Source organism: Cibotium barometz, chromosome 23 (assembly GCF_041138505.1).
Source record: "Cibotium barometz isolate CiBa-2024 chromosome 23, ASM4113850v1, whole genome shotgun sequence".
Taxonomy (NCBI): Eukaryota; Viridiplantae; Streptophyta; class Polypodiopsida; order Cyatheales; family Cibotiaceae; genus Cibotium; species Cibotium barometz.
In genome coordinates, this window is record NC_141068.1 from 21,001,200 (window position 1) to 21,018,180 (window position 16,981).

The 16,981-nt window shown below is 37.1% G+C and overlaps 1 protein-coding gene across 3 annotated transcripts in view; it reads right to left on the reverse strand.

The window, feature by feature from the left end:
• Positions 1–16,981, reverse strand: part of LOC147625730 (protein ZINC INDUCED FACILITATOR-LIKE 1-like) — a 178,051-nt gene that overhangs the window by 67,861 nt on the left and 93,209 nt on the right. For all 3 annotated transcript variants that reach the window (XM_086817263.1, XM_086817262.1, XM_086817261.1), the window contains exons 10-13: positions 14,794–15,027; positions 14,617–14,704; positions 14,342–14,427; positions 14,051–14,158 (exon numbers count right to left, since the gene is read on the reverse strand). In XM_086817263.1, the coding sequence (XP_086673389.1) occupies positions 14,051–14,158; positions 14,342–14,427; positions 14,617–14,704; positions 14,794–15,027 (516 nt within the window). The remainder of the gene's footprint in view (positions 1–14,050; positions 14,159–14,341; positions 14,428–14,616; positions 14,705–14,793; positions 15,028–16,981) is intronic.

Sequence of the window (16,981 nt, forward strand, 5' to 3'; positions counted from 1 at the left end):
CCTTGACTGTGTTACTATATTCCATTGCCACACATCCACTACTTTTACATATGGATCACCTTCTCGCCATGCATACTTTGCATGGGCTGGTTTTGCCATCAGGTGAACAATTTGTGGAACATGCATATGGAGATGATTCCTTCCTTCTGCCTAGAAATAATGTAAGATTCCTCCCCAGCCTCTCAAAATGTCTAGTATCTTCTCCTGTAATCAATCCCCTCTTCAGAAATATAAAAGATCTTGTCTCTGCCTATTTTGACATAGAGAGAGAGAAAATATTCTAGAGAGAGAATATTCAGATTTTGAATATTTTTATATAGAAAAATTTCTCATATTATTAAAATGAATTCCCCTGAAACAGAAATTCAAAAAGAACTTTCCAATGTGCAATTGGAATTTATTGGAAATGGGTATAAAGGACCTTAGCCTAAGGGTCTAGATTTTCAGAAATTTATGGATTATGGTCCAATTAAGGTTCCTATGGGCCAATAGCATCAATCCATGTGTAGGGAGGAGATAAATCCAATTTGTAAAAGAAGATACCCAAAAATGAGTAAATGCTCACATAAGATGAAGAGTTGACTATGTACAAGGTTTATTAGTAAGAAACTATGAGCAATATTAAAAATATGAGATTTTTTGGGTATCCAAAAAGGAGTAAATGCTCACATAAGATGAAGAGTTGAAAATGTACAAGGTTTATTAGTAAAAAACTATGAGCAATATTAAAATTTTGGGTATCCAAAAATGAGTAAAGGCTCACACAAGATGAAGAGTTGAAAATGTACAAGGTTTATTAGTAAAAAAACTATGAGCAATATTAAAAATATGAGATATTTTGGGTATAATGATTCCATTTTGACACATATGTAAGGAAAGGAAATTCTTTAAAGGAGGTGCATATTTCACATGCTTGAATGAGTTTTAAACTCAAAAATAATGTGATATTTTTATCTCTCCTCTCTCTTGAACCAAACCAAATCAAAATAGAACCAAACCGAATCAAAAAGTAACCAAACTAGGTCCAAATCTAGTCCAAATTCAACCAAACTGAATTTGAAAAATTCTAGAATTCAGTTAGCTTTGGTTAGAGCTTCTCTCTCCTATAAATAGAACATGAGTCCTTTGAAAAAAAGAGAGGAATTTTACTATACTAGAGTTATGCTGAAATAATACTAATTTCTACTATTCTCTAAAATTCTCTCCAAATTGAAGAAATTGGAGTTTCCCTCGTTCTTCAATCCCCATTGGTGGCTCCATCAACATACTTAACCAATTGATTGGTTGGGGGCCTCTACCGTGAATAAAGAATCAAGCAATTTGTAAGGTAAATGGTGAATTTTGATCTTTTCTATAATTTCTCAATGCTTCTCTCTTCTCAACCCCTCTCAAGCTTGAGAAGCTTAATTGGAATGGTTTTTGAATGCTATTGAAGTTAATGGTAGTGAAGAGTTACATAATTTGATCAATGCTATTGAAGTTAATTGGTTAATGATAGTTAAGAATTACATAAATTTCCATTTATGCTTAATTCAAATGGTTTTTATGTAATTTCTCTCTCTCACTCAAGAAATGGTCATACTCATGACCCATTCTCAATCCAAATGAAGCTTTTCATAAAGCTTTTCCTTAATCCAAGATTAATCTATGCTTGAGGCCAAATTAATGGCTTTTTTCTATGCTTTTAGTTTATGTATTTCATGAATATTGATGATTCAATCCATTATGGATTAATGATCCAATTAGAGATCATTCTAATGATTTTCTTAATGATAAGCTTTATCCCTTAGAAAAATTGAGATTTATCAGTCATAGCAGCGGAGCTATAGCAAAATTTCTATAAAAATTACGCATAAAATAATTTCATTCAAAGCATGAAAAGAGAACTTCCTACCATATTCTAGGAATTATCATCCTAGATTAATTAAAAGATATTCATTGTAATCCTAGAGAAATTGATTTTTATATTATGCATAATTGATTTTTATGCATAGAGGTATGCATAAAAGATTATTATTTTAACATAAAAGTGTTACTTTTATCATAATTAGATTTCATGCATAGAGGTATGCATAAAAGATTATTATTTTAATATAAAAGTGTTACTTTTATCATATTTGAATTTCATGCATAGAGGTATGCATAAAAGATGATTATTTTATTATAAAAGTGTTACTTTTATCATATTTGAATTTCATGCATAGAGGTATGCATAAAAGATGATTATTTTATTATAAAAGTGTGACTTTTATCATAATTGAATTTCATGCATAGAGGTATGCATAAAAGTTGATTATTTTATTATAAAAGTGTGACTTTTATCATATTTGAATTTCATGCAAAGAGGTATGCATAAAAGTTGATTATTTTATTGTAAAAGTGTTACTTTTATCATATTGGATTTCATGCATAGAGGTATGCATAAAAGATATTCTTTTTATACTAAAAGTGTGATTTTTCATCATAAATGGATTTTATGCATAACTTAGTACATAAGAGAAATTCTTTTATTCTAAAAGTGTAATTCCTACCAAATAAGAAGATGCATAAAAGATTGATTCTTAATTCAAAAGTGTCATTCTCGTCTAAATTGAATTTATGTATAGAAAAATGCATAAAAGATTGAAATTTAATTCAAAAGTGTCATTTTCATTTAAAACGAATTTATGCATAGGAAGATGCATAAAAGATTGATTTTTACTTCGAAAGTATTAATCTCCTTAAATAGAATTTATGCATAAATAAATGTGTAAAGAAATCTTATATCAAATATAAGAATTCTCTTGTATTCTGTAAATAGATATAAGATGTGATAAGATGTGATAAGAGGTGTATAAGATGTGATAAGAGGTGATAAGATGCTTATGAAATAAGTTAGGAGGTGATAAGATGAATTAAGATGTGATAAGATGTGTATGGGATGAGGTAAGAAGTGTACGTGATAGGATAAGATGTATATGGGTTGTGATAGGGCGAGAATGGATGTGATGTAAAAGATTAGATGTGAAGACATATGGGGTTATATGAATGGGAATATGAAAATGGATGTATGTATGTGGATGTGTGGATGTGGAGATGGGAGTGTGGATGTATGAATGTGAAAATGGATGTATGCATGAAGATGTATATGTATAGATGTGAATGTGGATTTACATGTGGATGTATAGATATGAATGGGAATGTGGATGTGGATGTATGTGAATGTGGATGTATAGATGTGAATGTGGAATGTGGATGTGGATGTATGTATGTATGTGGATGTAGATGTAGAGGTATAGATGTGAATGGGAATGTGGATGTGGATGTATAGATGTGAATGTGGATGTAGAAGTGGATGTATAGATGTGAATGTGGAATGTGGATGTGGATGTGGATGTCTGTATGTATGTGGATGTAGATGTGGATGTATAGATGTGAATGGGAATGTGGATGTGGATGTATGTATGTATGTGGATGTAGATGTGAATGTATAGATGTGAATGGGAATGTGGATGTGGATGAATGTATGTATGTGGATGTGGATGTATGAATGAGGACGTGATAGTGGATGTATACATGTGAATGTGGATGTATAGATGTGGATATGGATGTGTATGTATGAATGTGGATATGGGATGTGGATGTATAAATGAGGATGTGAAAATGGAGGTAAGCATGTAGATGTGGATGTATGGATGTGAATGTGGATGTGGATGTGGATGTATGGATGTGGATATGGATGTGTATGTATGAATGTGGATATAGGATGTGGATGTATAAATGAGGATGTAAAAATGGATGTATGCATGTAGATGTGGACGTATGGATGTGAATGTGAATGTGTATGTGAATTAATGTGTCGTCGATATGAGGAAATGGATGAGAATGAGTACACATTGAATGGAATGTGGAATAAGTAATGTGGACTAAGGAGAGATAATGTGGAAAGACGAGAGTTCGATTTAGAAACTGTATTTTGTGACTGTTTGTAAATGACTGTTTTATAAGCATTTTGACCGTCTTGTGGATTAAGGTCATGAAGACCTAACTGTTAAAGTTGCAACTGCTGACGGAGAGTCAATGGAGGACGTCTCGCGTAGCAAGGTCGACCGAGGTCTTGACCAGCCTCGGTTTGATTTAAATGGTGAGCTTCCGGTACGGTGGATGAGGGACCAAGGAAGCGGCCTATGAGTGAAGCGCTAGGTCACCTGCGAAGGATTCTAGAGAGCGCTGACCATACGGTGCTCGGGCTCTGGGTCGCCGAAGATACCCACACGTGCGTCGAGGAAGATATTGGAACAAGGAGTAAGAGTTGTTTTCTGAAACCGGGCATGGATCTGGTTGATTGACCTTGCTGGTCTTCAATGGATGAGTCCATGGCTCTTTTTATGGATCTGTTGGTTGATCTTGCTGATCTTCAACGAGAGTCCATCTTGATTTTTATAAGTGATTATATTGCCGAGTATTATGGGCTAGGAACTATTGAAAAGGCCCCTGAGTGGACAGGTGGTGAGCGTTCTAGTTACCAATGATGCCATAGATACTCTGATGAAGGAATGATGGGAAATTATGACTCAACCGGATAAATTGGAAGATTGTGATCAGTGGTACTATGGTTTCATTAAAGGATTGTTTTAAAGTTAGCTGATGCTAAGAAAAAGGCAATTTCATATTGGGTGTGTAAGTGGTGTGGCTAGTTTTATGTTTGCATGAACTTCCGGCTAGGGGGCCTTGGAACTCTTTTCCTTGGTACCCAGGACAAAACCTAACCAAATTCCAAATTGGATCCCATCACTACAGTGGTTGGGCGGTTGGCTAACCCATGGGATCGGATGGGGTTAGACTGGACTGATGGATCCGTAAATCGAGACTCAATTTCTGTTATTACGATAGATGAAGTAAGACCCGGATAGTAATTGTTCTATGGATAGGAATCAACGGCTGTGCCTCTTGATGGGGAAAAAAGCGTTGATCCCAATGATCCAAGTGCAAGTTTCTTCCTTGATCTGACCGAGTATCTTTATAGGTGCAGTCGGATCAGTTTGATCACTAATGGTCTTGACTACGTTAGAGTAAAAAGTTATCCTGGAGGAATCGCCCGTGCTTTCCGGACAAGGGAAGTTTTTTCGGGTTCGGTTTTGGAAAAACCGACGGATTAGTCTTTTGTCCGGATATCCATGGACGAGGCCCCGAGTGTGGGACCCTGCCTCGCGCAAGAAGTGCTACTTCCGCTGCTAGTACCCCGAATCCGTTACGCGGTGGGAACAGGGATCTCACAGTTGGTATCAGAGCGAATTGGCTAATAAAGATCAACTGAGAAGCCAAATATGTCAAAGATTTATCAAGTAGCACAAAAAGGTTGTAATTGTGTGATATAATTCATACAAATTGATATTTAAACTAATTTCGTAAATTAGTAATTGGGTCTTCAAATGGAAGTACCGCAATTATATGGAACCCTGACTTGCTTGAGGCTTAGACATGATGGTATTTACCCTATAATTCGAAGTATCATGACTAACAGTATATACCGAGGGTATAACTGCAGCTCTTTACCGGCAGTATATACGAGTAAATCTAAGGCTTAAAATTATAAGCGTTAATGCTATCCAGATGATGATTTCGAATATGGTTGATATGATTTTTAATTCTATTTGAGAATTGATGAATTGATTTGGATTCTGATTGAAAAATGATGATTTCTGAAATTTAGTTGTAATATAATAACCTGAGCGAAACCACAATGAGAATGAATGGGACGAGTCCCTGTGATGATATTCATAACTGGAATGATGATAATGATTTCAGCAAATCACTATGAGATTAGTGGATTGTACTGTCAAATTGCTACTGTTAACATTTGTCACGATAGATCAAATTAAGGGATGACAAATTGAGAACTTGCTTGACTGAAATTCCCGTGGAGGAATGTTCAGAAGGAAATTTTTCGGTCTAATGGACCATTATCATGTTAAAGATATGAATGATATGATCTGAATGAATTGTTATTTAATGATGAGTTCTATATAAGGGATATTTATCCTAGTATTCTGTTGGGTTGACCAGAATATAAGGAACCCCAGAATAAAATTGGATCTTAAGAAAAAGAGTTGTCCTCTACCTTGCGAGATGAGGACATCTTGCACTTTTTAAGTGGGGTTGAATGTAAGATTCCTCCCCAGCCTTCGAGGTATACAGGAGTAAGAATCTCCCTTTTTGATCTTATAATTATTCCCTCTCTAAAATAAAAGAAAGATTCTGTTTAAAAAAAGAAAGACCCTTTCCCTAGAATACTTCTCAGGAGTCTCACCTGTTTTAAGGATTCAGAACAATGAGTTCAGAAGTAAAAATCGGTGTTTTGGATACAAGGTTTTGGTCTTCATTCGAGTACGGCCCAAAAGAAGTTCTTTATCTCTTAGGAAGTATAAGAAGTTATCCCCCAGATATTGTGGGCCTTATCTGAATTCAAAGGAAGTAGGTGACTTAGCCTACGAGCTTCTTTTATCTCCTCATCTCAAAGTTCATAATGTATCTCATCTAAGCCTTCTATAGAAATATGTGCCAAAACCAAATCATGGAAAGACAGTAAAACTTCAGTGGCAAGATACCGTTGGCTTCTAAGTTACGCTAGCTCCTTCCTTTATATAAGTCGTAAACTTTTACTTGCCGCTCGCGCAGTAATCTTACTTCCATCGATCCCCTTTCTTTCTTAATCTCCTTCATGACTTGGCAGCAGGAATTAGTTTTATCCATGATGATTTCTCACCTTCAAGACGCAAGCGAGTCTGTGAAGAAAGATTTTATAGAACAGTATGAGCGCTCACTTTTCCCTCACTTGGAAACTTCTGTAGCTCAGACCAAATGGCGGACCTATCAAGACATAACTAGGGTAACACCCTGGGGTCAGCAGCACTTTTGTAACAATGTCCGCTTGGCCATGGTTATTGAAGCGTTGAGTTTGGGTCCCCGATACTACTGCGTCATGAGATCAAGGCATCTTGGGCTTTCTGAGCGGGTCTTCTTACTGGCGTGTTTTCTTCCTCATCAGAAGATATGCCTTTACCTCGTTTTTGGCTTGCCTCTCAAAGGTCCTTTTGTTAAATCACCTCATACCACTGAGATAGGTGCGGCAATAACCAGCAGAATTATTCCCATAGATGAGTTACCTTATACGTGTGCAGCTTGTGAGTGCTGCTTTTGTGACCATATGATGGACGGGCTTATGAAAGTGTAAAGAGTTCTTCTATCTTTACTGTATATGTTCCAAGAATGAATAAAGTTTAAATCTTGTTCTTGTCTTGAATCTTGCTCTCTTTGAGACTTTTCTTGGTGGTTAATCTTAATTAAATTTTTTCTCTAAGTCTCATATTCATGCATCTTGCGAAATTATCCCAAGTTTGCGAGATGAGGACATCTCGCGTTTTTCAAGTGGGAGAGAATGTAAGATTCCTCCCCAGCCTCTCAAAATGTCTAGTATCTTCCCTGTAATCAATCCCCTCTTCAGAAATATAAAAGATCTTGTCTCTGTCTATTTTGACATAGAGAGAGAGAAAATATTCTAGAGAGAGAATATTCAGATTTTGAATATTTTTATATAGAAAAATTTCTCATATTATTAAAATGAATTCCCCTGAAACAGAAATTCAAAAAGAACTTTCCAATGTGCAATTGGAATTTATTGGAAATGGGTATAAAGGACCTTAGCCTAAGGGTCTAGATTTTCAGAAATTTATGGATTATGGTCCAATTAAGGTTCCTATGGGCCAATAGCATCAATCCATGTGTAGGGAGGAGATAAATCCAATTTGTAAAAGAAGATACCCAAAAATGAGTAAATGCTCACATAAGATGAAGAGTTGACTATGTACAAGGTTTATTAGTAAGAAACTATGAGCAATATTAAAAATATGAGATATTTTGGGTATCCAAAAAAGGAGTAAATGCTCACATAAGATGAAGAGTTGAAAATGTACAAGGTTTATTAGTAAAAAACTATGAGCAATATTAAAATTTTGGGTATCCAAAAATGAGTAAAGGCTCACACAAGATGAAGAGTTGAAAATGTACAAGGTTTATTAGTAAAAAAACTATGAGCAATATTAAAAATATGAGATATTTTGGGTATAATGATTCCATTTTGACACATATGTAAGGAAGGGAAATTCTTTAAAGGAGGTGCATATTTCACATGCTTGAATGAGTTTTAAACTCAAAAATAATGTGATATTTTTATCTCTCCTCTCTCTTGAACCAAACCAAATCAAAATGAAACCAAACCGAATCAAAAAGTAACCAAACTAGGTCCAAATCTAGTCCAAATTCAACCAAACTGAATTTGAAAAATTCTAGAATTCAGTTAGCTTTGATTAGCGCTTCCCTCTCCTATAAATAGAACATGAGTCCTTTGAAAAAAAGAGAGGAATTTTACTATACTAGAGTTATGCTGAAATAATACTAATTTCTACTATTCTCTAAAATTCTCTCCAAATTGAAGAAATTGGAGCTTCTCTCTTTCTTCAATCCCCATTGGTGGCTCCATCAACATACTTAACCAATTGATTGGTTGGGGGCCTCTACCGTGAATAAAGAATCAAGCAATTTGTAAGGTAAATGGTGAATTTTGATCTTTTCTATAATTTCTCAATGCTTCTCTCTTCTCAACCCCTCTCAAGCTTGAGAAGCTTAATTGGAATGGTTTTTGAATGCTATTGAAGTTAATTGATGAATGGTAGTGAAGAGTTACATAATTTGATCAATGCTATTGAAGTTAATTGATTAATGATAGTTAAGAATTACATAAATTTTCATTTATGCTTAATTCAAATGGTTTTTATGTAATTTCTCTCTCTCACTCAAGAAATGGTCATACTCATCACCCATTCTCAATCCAAATGAAGCTTTTCATAAAGCTTTTCCTTAATCCAAGATTAATCTATGCTTGAGGCCAAATTAATGGCTTTTTTCTATGCTTTTAGTTTATGTATTTCATGAATATTGATGATTCAATCCATTATGGATTAATGATCCAATTAGAGATCATTCTAATGATTTTCTTAATGATAAGCTTTATCCCTTAGAAAAATTGAGATTTATCAGTCATAGCAACGGAGCTATGGCAAAATTTCTATAAAAATTACGCATAAAATAATTTCATTCAAAGCATGAAAAGAGGACTTCCTACCATATTCTAGGAATTATCATCCTAGATTAATTAAAAGATATTCATTGTAATCCTAGAGAAATTGATTTTTATATTATGCATAATTGATTTTTATGCATAGAGGTATGCATAAAAAATTATTATTTTAACATAAAAGTGTTACTATTATCATAATTAGATTTCATGCATAGAGGTATGCATAAAAGATTATTATTTTAATATAAAAGTGTTACTTTTATCATATTTGAATTTCATGCATAGAGGTATGCATAAAAGATGATTATTTTATTATAAAAGTGTTACTTTTATCATATTTGAATTTCATGCATAGAGGTATGCATAAAAGATGATTATTTTATTATAAAAGTGTGACTTTTATCATAATTGAATTTCATGCATAGAGGTATGCATAAAAGTTGATTATTTTATTATAAAAGTGTGACTTTTATCATATTTCAATTTCATGCATAGAGGTATGTATAAAAGTTGATTATTTTATTGTAAAAGTGTTACTTTTATCATATTGGATTTCATGCATAGAGGTATGCATAAAAGATATTCTTTTTATACTAAAAGTGTGATTTTTCATCATAAATGGATTTTATGCATAACTTAGATGCATAAGAGAAATTCTTTTATTCTAAAAGTGTAATTTCTACCAAATTGAATTTATGCATAAGAAGATGCATAAAAGATTGATTCTTAATTCAAAAGTGTCATTCTCGTCTAAATTGAATTTATGCATAGGAAAATGCATAAAAGATTGAAATTTAATTCAAAAGTGTCATTTTCATTTAAAATGAATTTATGCATAGGAAGATGCAAAAAAAGATTGATTTTTACTTCGAAAGTATTAATCTCCTTAAATAGAATTTATGCATAAATAAATGTGTAAAGAAATCTTATATCAAATATAAGAATTCTCTTGTATTGTATAAATAGATATGAGATGTGATAGGATGTGATAAGAGGTGTATAAGATGTGATAAGAGGTGATAAGATGCTTATAAAATAAGTTAGGAGGTGATAAGATGAATTAAGATGTGATAAGATGTGTATGGGATGAGGTAAGAAGTGTATGTGATAGGATAAGATGTATATGGGTTGTGATAGGGCGAGAATGGATGTGATGTAAAAGATTAGATGTGAAGACATATGGGGTTATATGAATGGGAATGTGGAAATGGATGTATGTATGTGGATGTGTGGATGTGGAGATGGGAGTGTGGATGTATGAATGTGAAAATGGATGTATGCATGAAGATGTATATGTATAGATGTGAATGTGGATGTATATGTGGATGTATAGATGTGAATGGGAATGTGGATGTGGATGTATGTGAATGTATGTGAATGTATGTGAATGTGGATGTATGTGAATGTGGATGTAGATGTGGATGTATAGATATGAATGTGGAATGTGGATGTGGATGTGGATGTGGATGTATGTATGTATGTGGATGTGGATGTAGATGTAGAGGTATAGATGTGAATGGGAATGTGGATGTGGATGTATGTATGTATGTGGATGTAGATGTGAATGTATAGATGTGAATGGGAATGTGGATGTGGATGTATGTATGTATGTGGATGTGGATGTATGAATGAGGACGTGATAGTGGATGTATGCATGTGGATGTGGATGTATAGATGTGGATATGGATGTGTATGTATGAATGTGGATATGGGATGTGGATGTATAAATGAGGATGTGAAAATGGAGGTAAGCATGTAGATGTGGATGTATGGATGTGGATGTGGATGTATGGATGTGGATATGGATGTGTATGTATGAATGTGGATATGGGATGTGGATGTATAAATGAGGATGTAAAAATGGATGTATGCATGTAGATGTGGATGTATGGATGTGAATGTGAATGTGTATGTGAATTAATGTGTCGTCGATATGAGGAAATGGATGAGAATGAGTACACATTGAATGGAATGTGGAATAAGTAATGTGGACTAAGGAGAGATAATGTGGAAAGACGAGAGTTCGATTTAGAAACTGTATTTTGTGACTGTTTGTAAATGACTGTTTTATGTCAAGAATGCTGGGAAAGCATTTTGACCGTCTTGTGGATTAAGGTCATGAAGACCTAACTGTTAAAGTTGCAACTGCTGACGGAGAGTCAATGGAGGACGTCTCGCGTAGCAAGGTCGACCGAGGTCTTGACCAGCCTCGGTTTGATTTAAATGGTGAGCTTCCGGTACGGTGGATGAGGGACCAAGGAAGCGGCCTATGAGTGAAGCGCTAGGTCACCTGCGAAGGATCCTAGAGAGCGCTGACCATACGGTGCTCGGGCTCTGGGTCGCCGAAGATACCCACACGTGCGTCGAGGAAGATATTGGAACAAGGAGTAAGAGTTGTTTTCTGAAACCGGGCATGGATCTGGTTGATTGACCTTGCTGATCTTCAATGGATGAGTCCATGGCTCTTTTTATGGATCTGTTGGTTGATCTTGCTGATCTTCAACGAGAGTCCATCTTGATTTTTATAAGTGATTATATTGCCGAGTATTATGGGCTAGGAACTACTGAAAAGGCCCCTGAGTGGACAGGTGGTGAGCGTTCTAGTTACCAATGATGCCATAGATACTCTGATGAAGGAATGATGGGAAATTATGACTCAACCGGATAAACTGGAAGATTGTGATCAGTGGTACTATGGTTTCATTAAAGGATTGTTTTAAAGTTAGCTGATGCTAAGAAAAAGGCAATTTCATATTGGGTGTGTAAGTGGTGTGGCTAGTTTTATGTTTGCATGAACTTCCGGCTAGGGGGCCTTGGAACTCTTTTCCTTGGTACCCAGGACAAAACCTAACCAAATTCCAAATTGGATCCCATCACTACAGTGGTTGGGCGGTTGGCTAACCCATGGGATCGGATGGGGTTAGACTGGACTGATGGATCCGTAAATCGAGACTCAATTTCTGTTATTACGATAGATGAAGTAAGACCCGGATAGTAATTGTTCTATGGATAGGAATCAACGGCTGTGCCTCTTGATGGGGAAAAAAGCGTTGATCCCAATGATCCAAGTGCAAGTTTCTTCCTTGATCTGACCGAGTATCTTTATAGGTGCAGTCGGATCAGTTTGATCACTAATGGTCTTGACTACGTTAGAGTAAAAAGTTATCCTGGAGGAATCGCCCGTGCTTTCCGGACAAGGGAAGTTTTTTCGGGTTCGGTTTTGGAAAAACCGACGGATTAGTCTTTTGTCCGGATATCCGTGGACGAGGCCCCGAGTGTGGGACCCTGCCTCGCGCAAGAAGTGCTACTTCCGTTGCTAGTACCCCGAATCCGTTGCGCGGTGGGAACAGGGATCTCACAAATGATCCAGATGATCTCAAGTCCGTAATGGAAGCACTTGACCTCTTCGCATGTGCGACAGGCCTCAAAGTCAATTTTGGGAAATCCAAACTCTTGCCAATGAAAATTGAAGCTTGGCATGCGCATATATGGCCAGGGCCAATAATTGAGCCTTCACAGATTGTGCGTTATTTGGGATATCCGCTGGCATGGAACACTACTGCTAATGCACAAGTAGACTGGATATTACAACGCATAAAAGGGAAACTGTACTACTGGAAGGTTTCCACTCGACCTCTGCATGTGTGCCTGAGAATAGTACAATCCATGCTCATTGCATATATTTAGTTCTTGATGCTTGCGAGCTTTGGTGACTAGACTACTACACACTAGGAGGTTGTGTTTGGTAGTTTTGTTGGAAAGATACCCGGCTGCCCATTCAACACGCACCTTATTCAAAATTGGAAGAAAGTATTACAGCATGTGACATGGAATGGCCATGACATGGTGTAAGGGAATTCGCTGAGGGCTGAAAGCATACATTTGACTGCAACTCTTACCCACCCATTGGCTTTCATACAACCAAGGAAAGCTTTCTTCTTAGCAAGAAAGGGCATAATTGAGATCCATGATGTGGTGGACTAGGCTGGAAATACTAGGTGCTTCCGTATGGCTTGACATAGTTTTGGATTGGGTCTGCACTGTGGCGTGAGATATATGAGGAGTTGTCCCGCTTTGCACCAATACCACTGCTTCGTGTGCATGACCGCCTGGCTAACTGGAAAGTTTTGGGGGCGCCTTTGGATATTATATCGGCTAAGAATTTATATGTGAGGTTACAACCACCGCCATGGATTATGCCTGTATGTAATGATCTATGCCACTTACAAAAACCATTACTATGGTGGAGGAAATGTTTAATAGGGATCTGGAAGAGCGGTTTGCCATCAAAAGAACGCATGTTCCTCTGGAGATGCATGCTTGGAGTTCTCCCAGTGGGTGTGCTTCTGCACTCACAGCGTATCTGTGCCTCGTCATGCCACCATTGTGGTGTGGAGACTGAGATGGTGTTTTACCTTCTTTTGGTCTTGTCCACATTCCAGATTGCTCCTGGACAGGGTATCAGCTTGCACTTAGATTTCCCACACTTTTTTGGGAAACAGTTATGGATATTTGGAGTGCTGACAGTTGCACTCCAGCATTATGTTGCGTTCTTCACCTAGGTATGGTTCTGGGCTCCATGGACAATTTGGACCAGCCGGAACCGATTCATGTTCGTACAGCATATGTCAAACACCTTCTCCTTCTTCAGGCTCTCCTTGTGATAGACAGTGCATTGTTGTTATGTGAGCGAGGATGTTGATTTGCAAACTCTCGCTTTTCTTTCACTATTTCTGAGGAACTCTAGTATGGGTCCTTTTTGGACTCACCATCGTACAATGCATATTTCTTCGTGGGTTTTCACCTCGCATGGAGGTTTCCCACTAGTAATATATCATTACTGAAAAAAAGAGTGTGTGTGTGTGTGTGTGTTTGTGTGTGTGTGTGTGTGTGTGTAGAGAGAGAGGGAGAGAGAGAGAGAGAGAGAATACATACAGACATTAGATTCTTAACAACAGCTGCAGAAATCAGCACTGCCCAGAGTGTAATTCCACTAAGACTTGCTATCAATGGATACATTGCAATCAGCCCTGTAGTCAAGACCTTTTTATGTTTTAAGGCCAAGAAAAATGTCAAATGAGAAAAAGTACCATTGATAAATGAGATACAGGCAAGACTTGTGAAGATCATTAAAATGCATTGAAAAAAAAAGTCATATCATCTTAAAAGCATATGGTGCAGACACATCATTTATATTACCACATTTATCAGCATTTTGGCTCTTACCGCTGCCACCCGAACTAATTGAATAGCTCCAAAAACTTTTGCCAATTGGGGAAATATGAAAAGTTGAAACAGGAGGAGCGCAGCTCCTTACAAAACACCAAGAAACTTTGAGTAAGACAAACACACACACTTTTTTTTTGTGAAACCACTGCTTCATTGAGACAACACAAACACACACACACACACACACACATACACACATACAAAGGCCAGACAGAAAATGCCAGCTCTCTTCATCCCCGTTACATTATGTATCCACAAACATGTCATCTTACCAGTCACAGCAAGCACATCACCCACTTCTGAGGTTGTAAATCCTAGTCCACCATAAACCTCAGGGCTTATAGCCCATAAAGAAAAGATCTTCAAAATAGAACGGTGTTTTAATGTTAGAATATATTTTCTCATTAAAACGATAAGAACAGGAAAGAGGACATTCAGAGAGCACTCACCTCTGAATATGCCATAGCATGTACTCCCCAAAGACAGTTCAAAGAAACTGTAGCCACCATCCCCCAGTTTCTCCAAAGTGGTTTCTTCGCTGCCTGTGTTTCACTTTTGGAAACCTCAACCACAACACACTCCTCCGCCTTCTCTGCTCCAACGTCAATGCTTTTGTCACTTGCATCGTTGTGAACCTTTTCGTGAGAAGTTACCACCTGTGTTGAATGGTTGTGCAAACTCTCCTGTAAATGGATAGATTAAAGAATTATATTTGTGTAATGTAATATAAGCATGACATTGATTAAATTTCTTCCCTGTTGCCAAAGGCATTAACAAACTCTCATGTAATGAAAACATGACCATCTTTGCATATAAAAACAGTCACTTTGGGATAGTTACACGGTCCACACTTCCATAACGAAGCATGGACACAGAAGTGAGTCGTGTATGACTCACTTCTAGTAAATGAGCCATACAAAAACAGTTTGTCTACTTTGGGAAAGTCACATGGCTCCCACTTCCATAAGGAAGTATGGGCACAGAAGAGAGTCATGCATGACTCTAGTAAATGATAGGTTAAGCACCATGAATTCAAAGTTCAAGAACTAGGATTGCAAGCCCTGCCCAAAGTTTTCTAGAATTTTTTTTTAAAATATTTTTGCAGAGAAGAGACTTCTATTAAGTATGAATAGACCATACAAAATCAGGTCTAGAAGCCGGAGAACAGAATCCTCATCCCAAAATGTATCGTGATCTGAACCAATCTGGGGCACATTGGTGCCAAGAGTCATGTAGGGGTCGATGAGAAAAAGATCCCATGATCTTGTGCTTTGCTTGCAAAGATATGGATGGTCCCCTGTATACGAGCCCACATGGCCATAAGAGTGAATAATCTCTCTCCATACAATACATTGTGAATAATAAGAGTGTGAAAACATTGTGCTTTGCTTGCAGAAGATATGGATGGTCCCCTGTATACCAGTCCACGTGGCCATAAGAGTGTGAGAAAAAGATCCCATTATCCCAGTCCCTCATGAAAACGTTGTGCTTTGCTTGCGAAGATATGGATGGTCCCCTATATACGAGCCCACGTGACCATAAGAGTGTGAATAATATCTCCCCATACAATACATAGTGAATAATAAGAGTGAAAACATTGTGCTTTGCTTGCAAAGATATGGATGGCCATAAGAGCGTGAATAATATCTCCTCATGTAGTACAAATGCTATGAGTGTCATATATGTGAATGCCCTCTACAGCCTATGTGCATCTGGCCCTCAAAATCTGCCAAACTGTGATACTCGCGATGATCTTCCAAGTAGTATCAATTCTCTCAGAGGTGGTGTATATTGTGTATAAGGAATATCTAGTAGTATGCAACATTGGCCACACCTTTGCATATCAATAAAGTTCTGCTCATAAGCTGAACTATAGAGCCGCAAATCCTCAAAGCATATCTACACCCCCATATACAACATTGTGCTGTCTCAGAAGCTAAGCTACCAAGCATATGGGGAGGAGTCATCTACACCAAGAATAGCCCTCCACTGATTAATGGGGAGGCCACCATGTCAGATTAACCAAAAGAAGTGGGAGATCTAGCTCGCCAAAGTCTGTGCCAAAATCTCCTTGGAACCATCGGGGCGATGTCATAACTCTCCCATTGCAGTCTAAGTGTAGGAGTCCTTTGAATCTATCCAAGGAAAAGGAGCCTTACGGACAATGTAGCTGACTCTTCACTGTATTGATTGTTCTGAATCTAGCAAGAACAATCTATTTGTCATGATCTCTGTCATGGACAATGCATTTATCATCTGCCATTAAGACCTCCCTTGCTAAAGTGGGAAGAGAAAGCAGATTCTTTTGAATTCCTAGAACAAAAAGAAGACAAAGATCCTCACAACTTCCAATAGTGAGAACTATCTCACCAATACCTTTGACGGGGTAAGAGGTATTATTGGCACACGTACTAGTGTGACCACCTTGCCCATTCTCCTTGTGTGACCAAACCTCGGACCCACTCCGAAAATCCTATCCTACCCATCGTCCCCTCCAAAAAGCACCAATCTACTATGTCATAGGCTCTCTTGAAATCAAGAAGGAGAACAATAAGATCCTCTTGACGCATCCTGGCTGAAGCGGCCGCCTCCCAAAAAGTTAGGATGTTTTCCAAAATGCTCGGATCTTGAGCGATC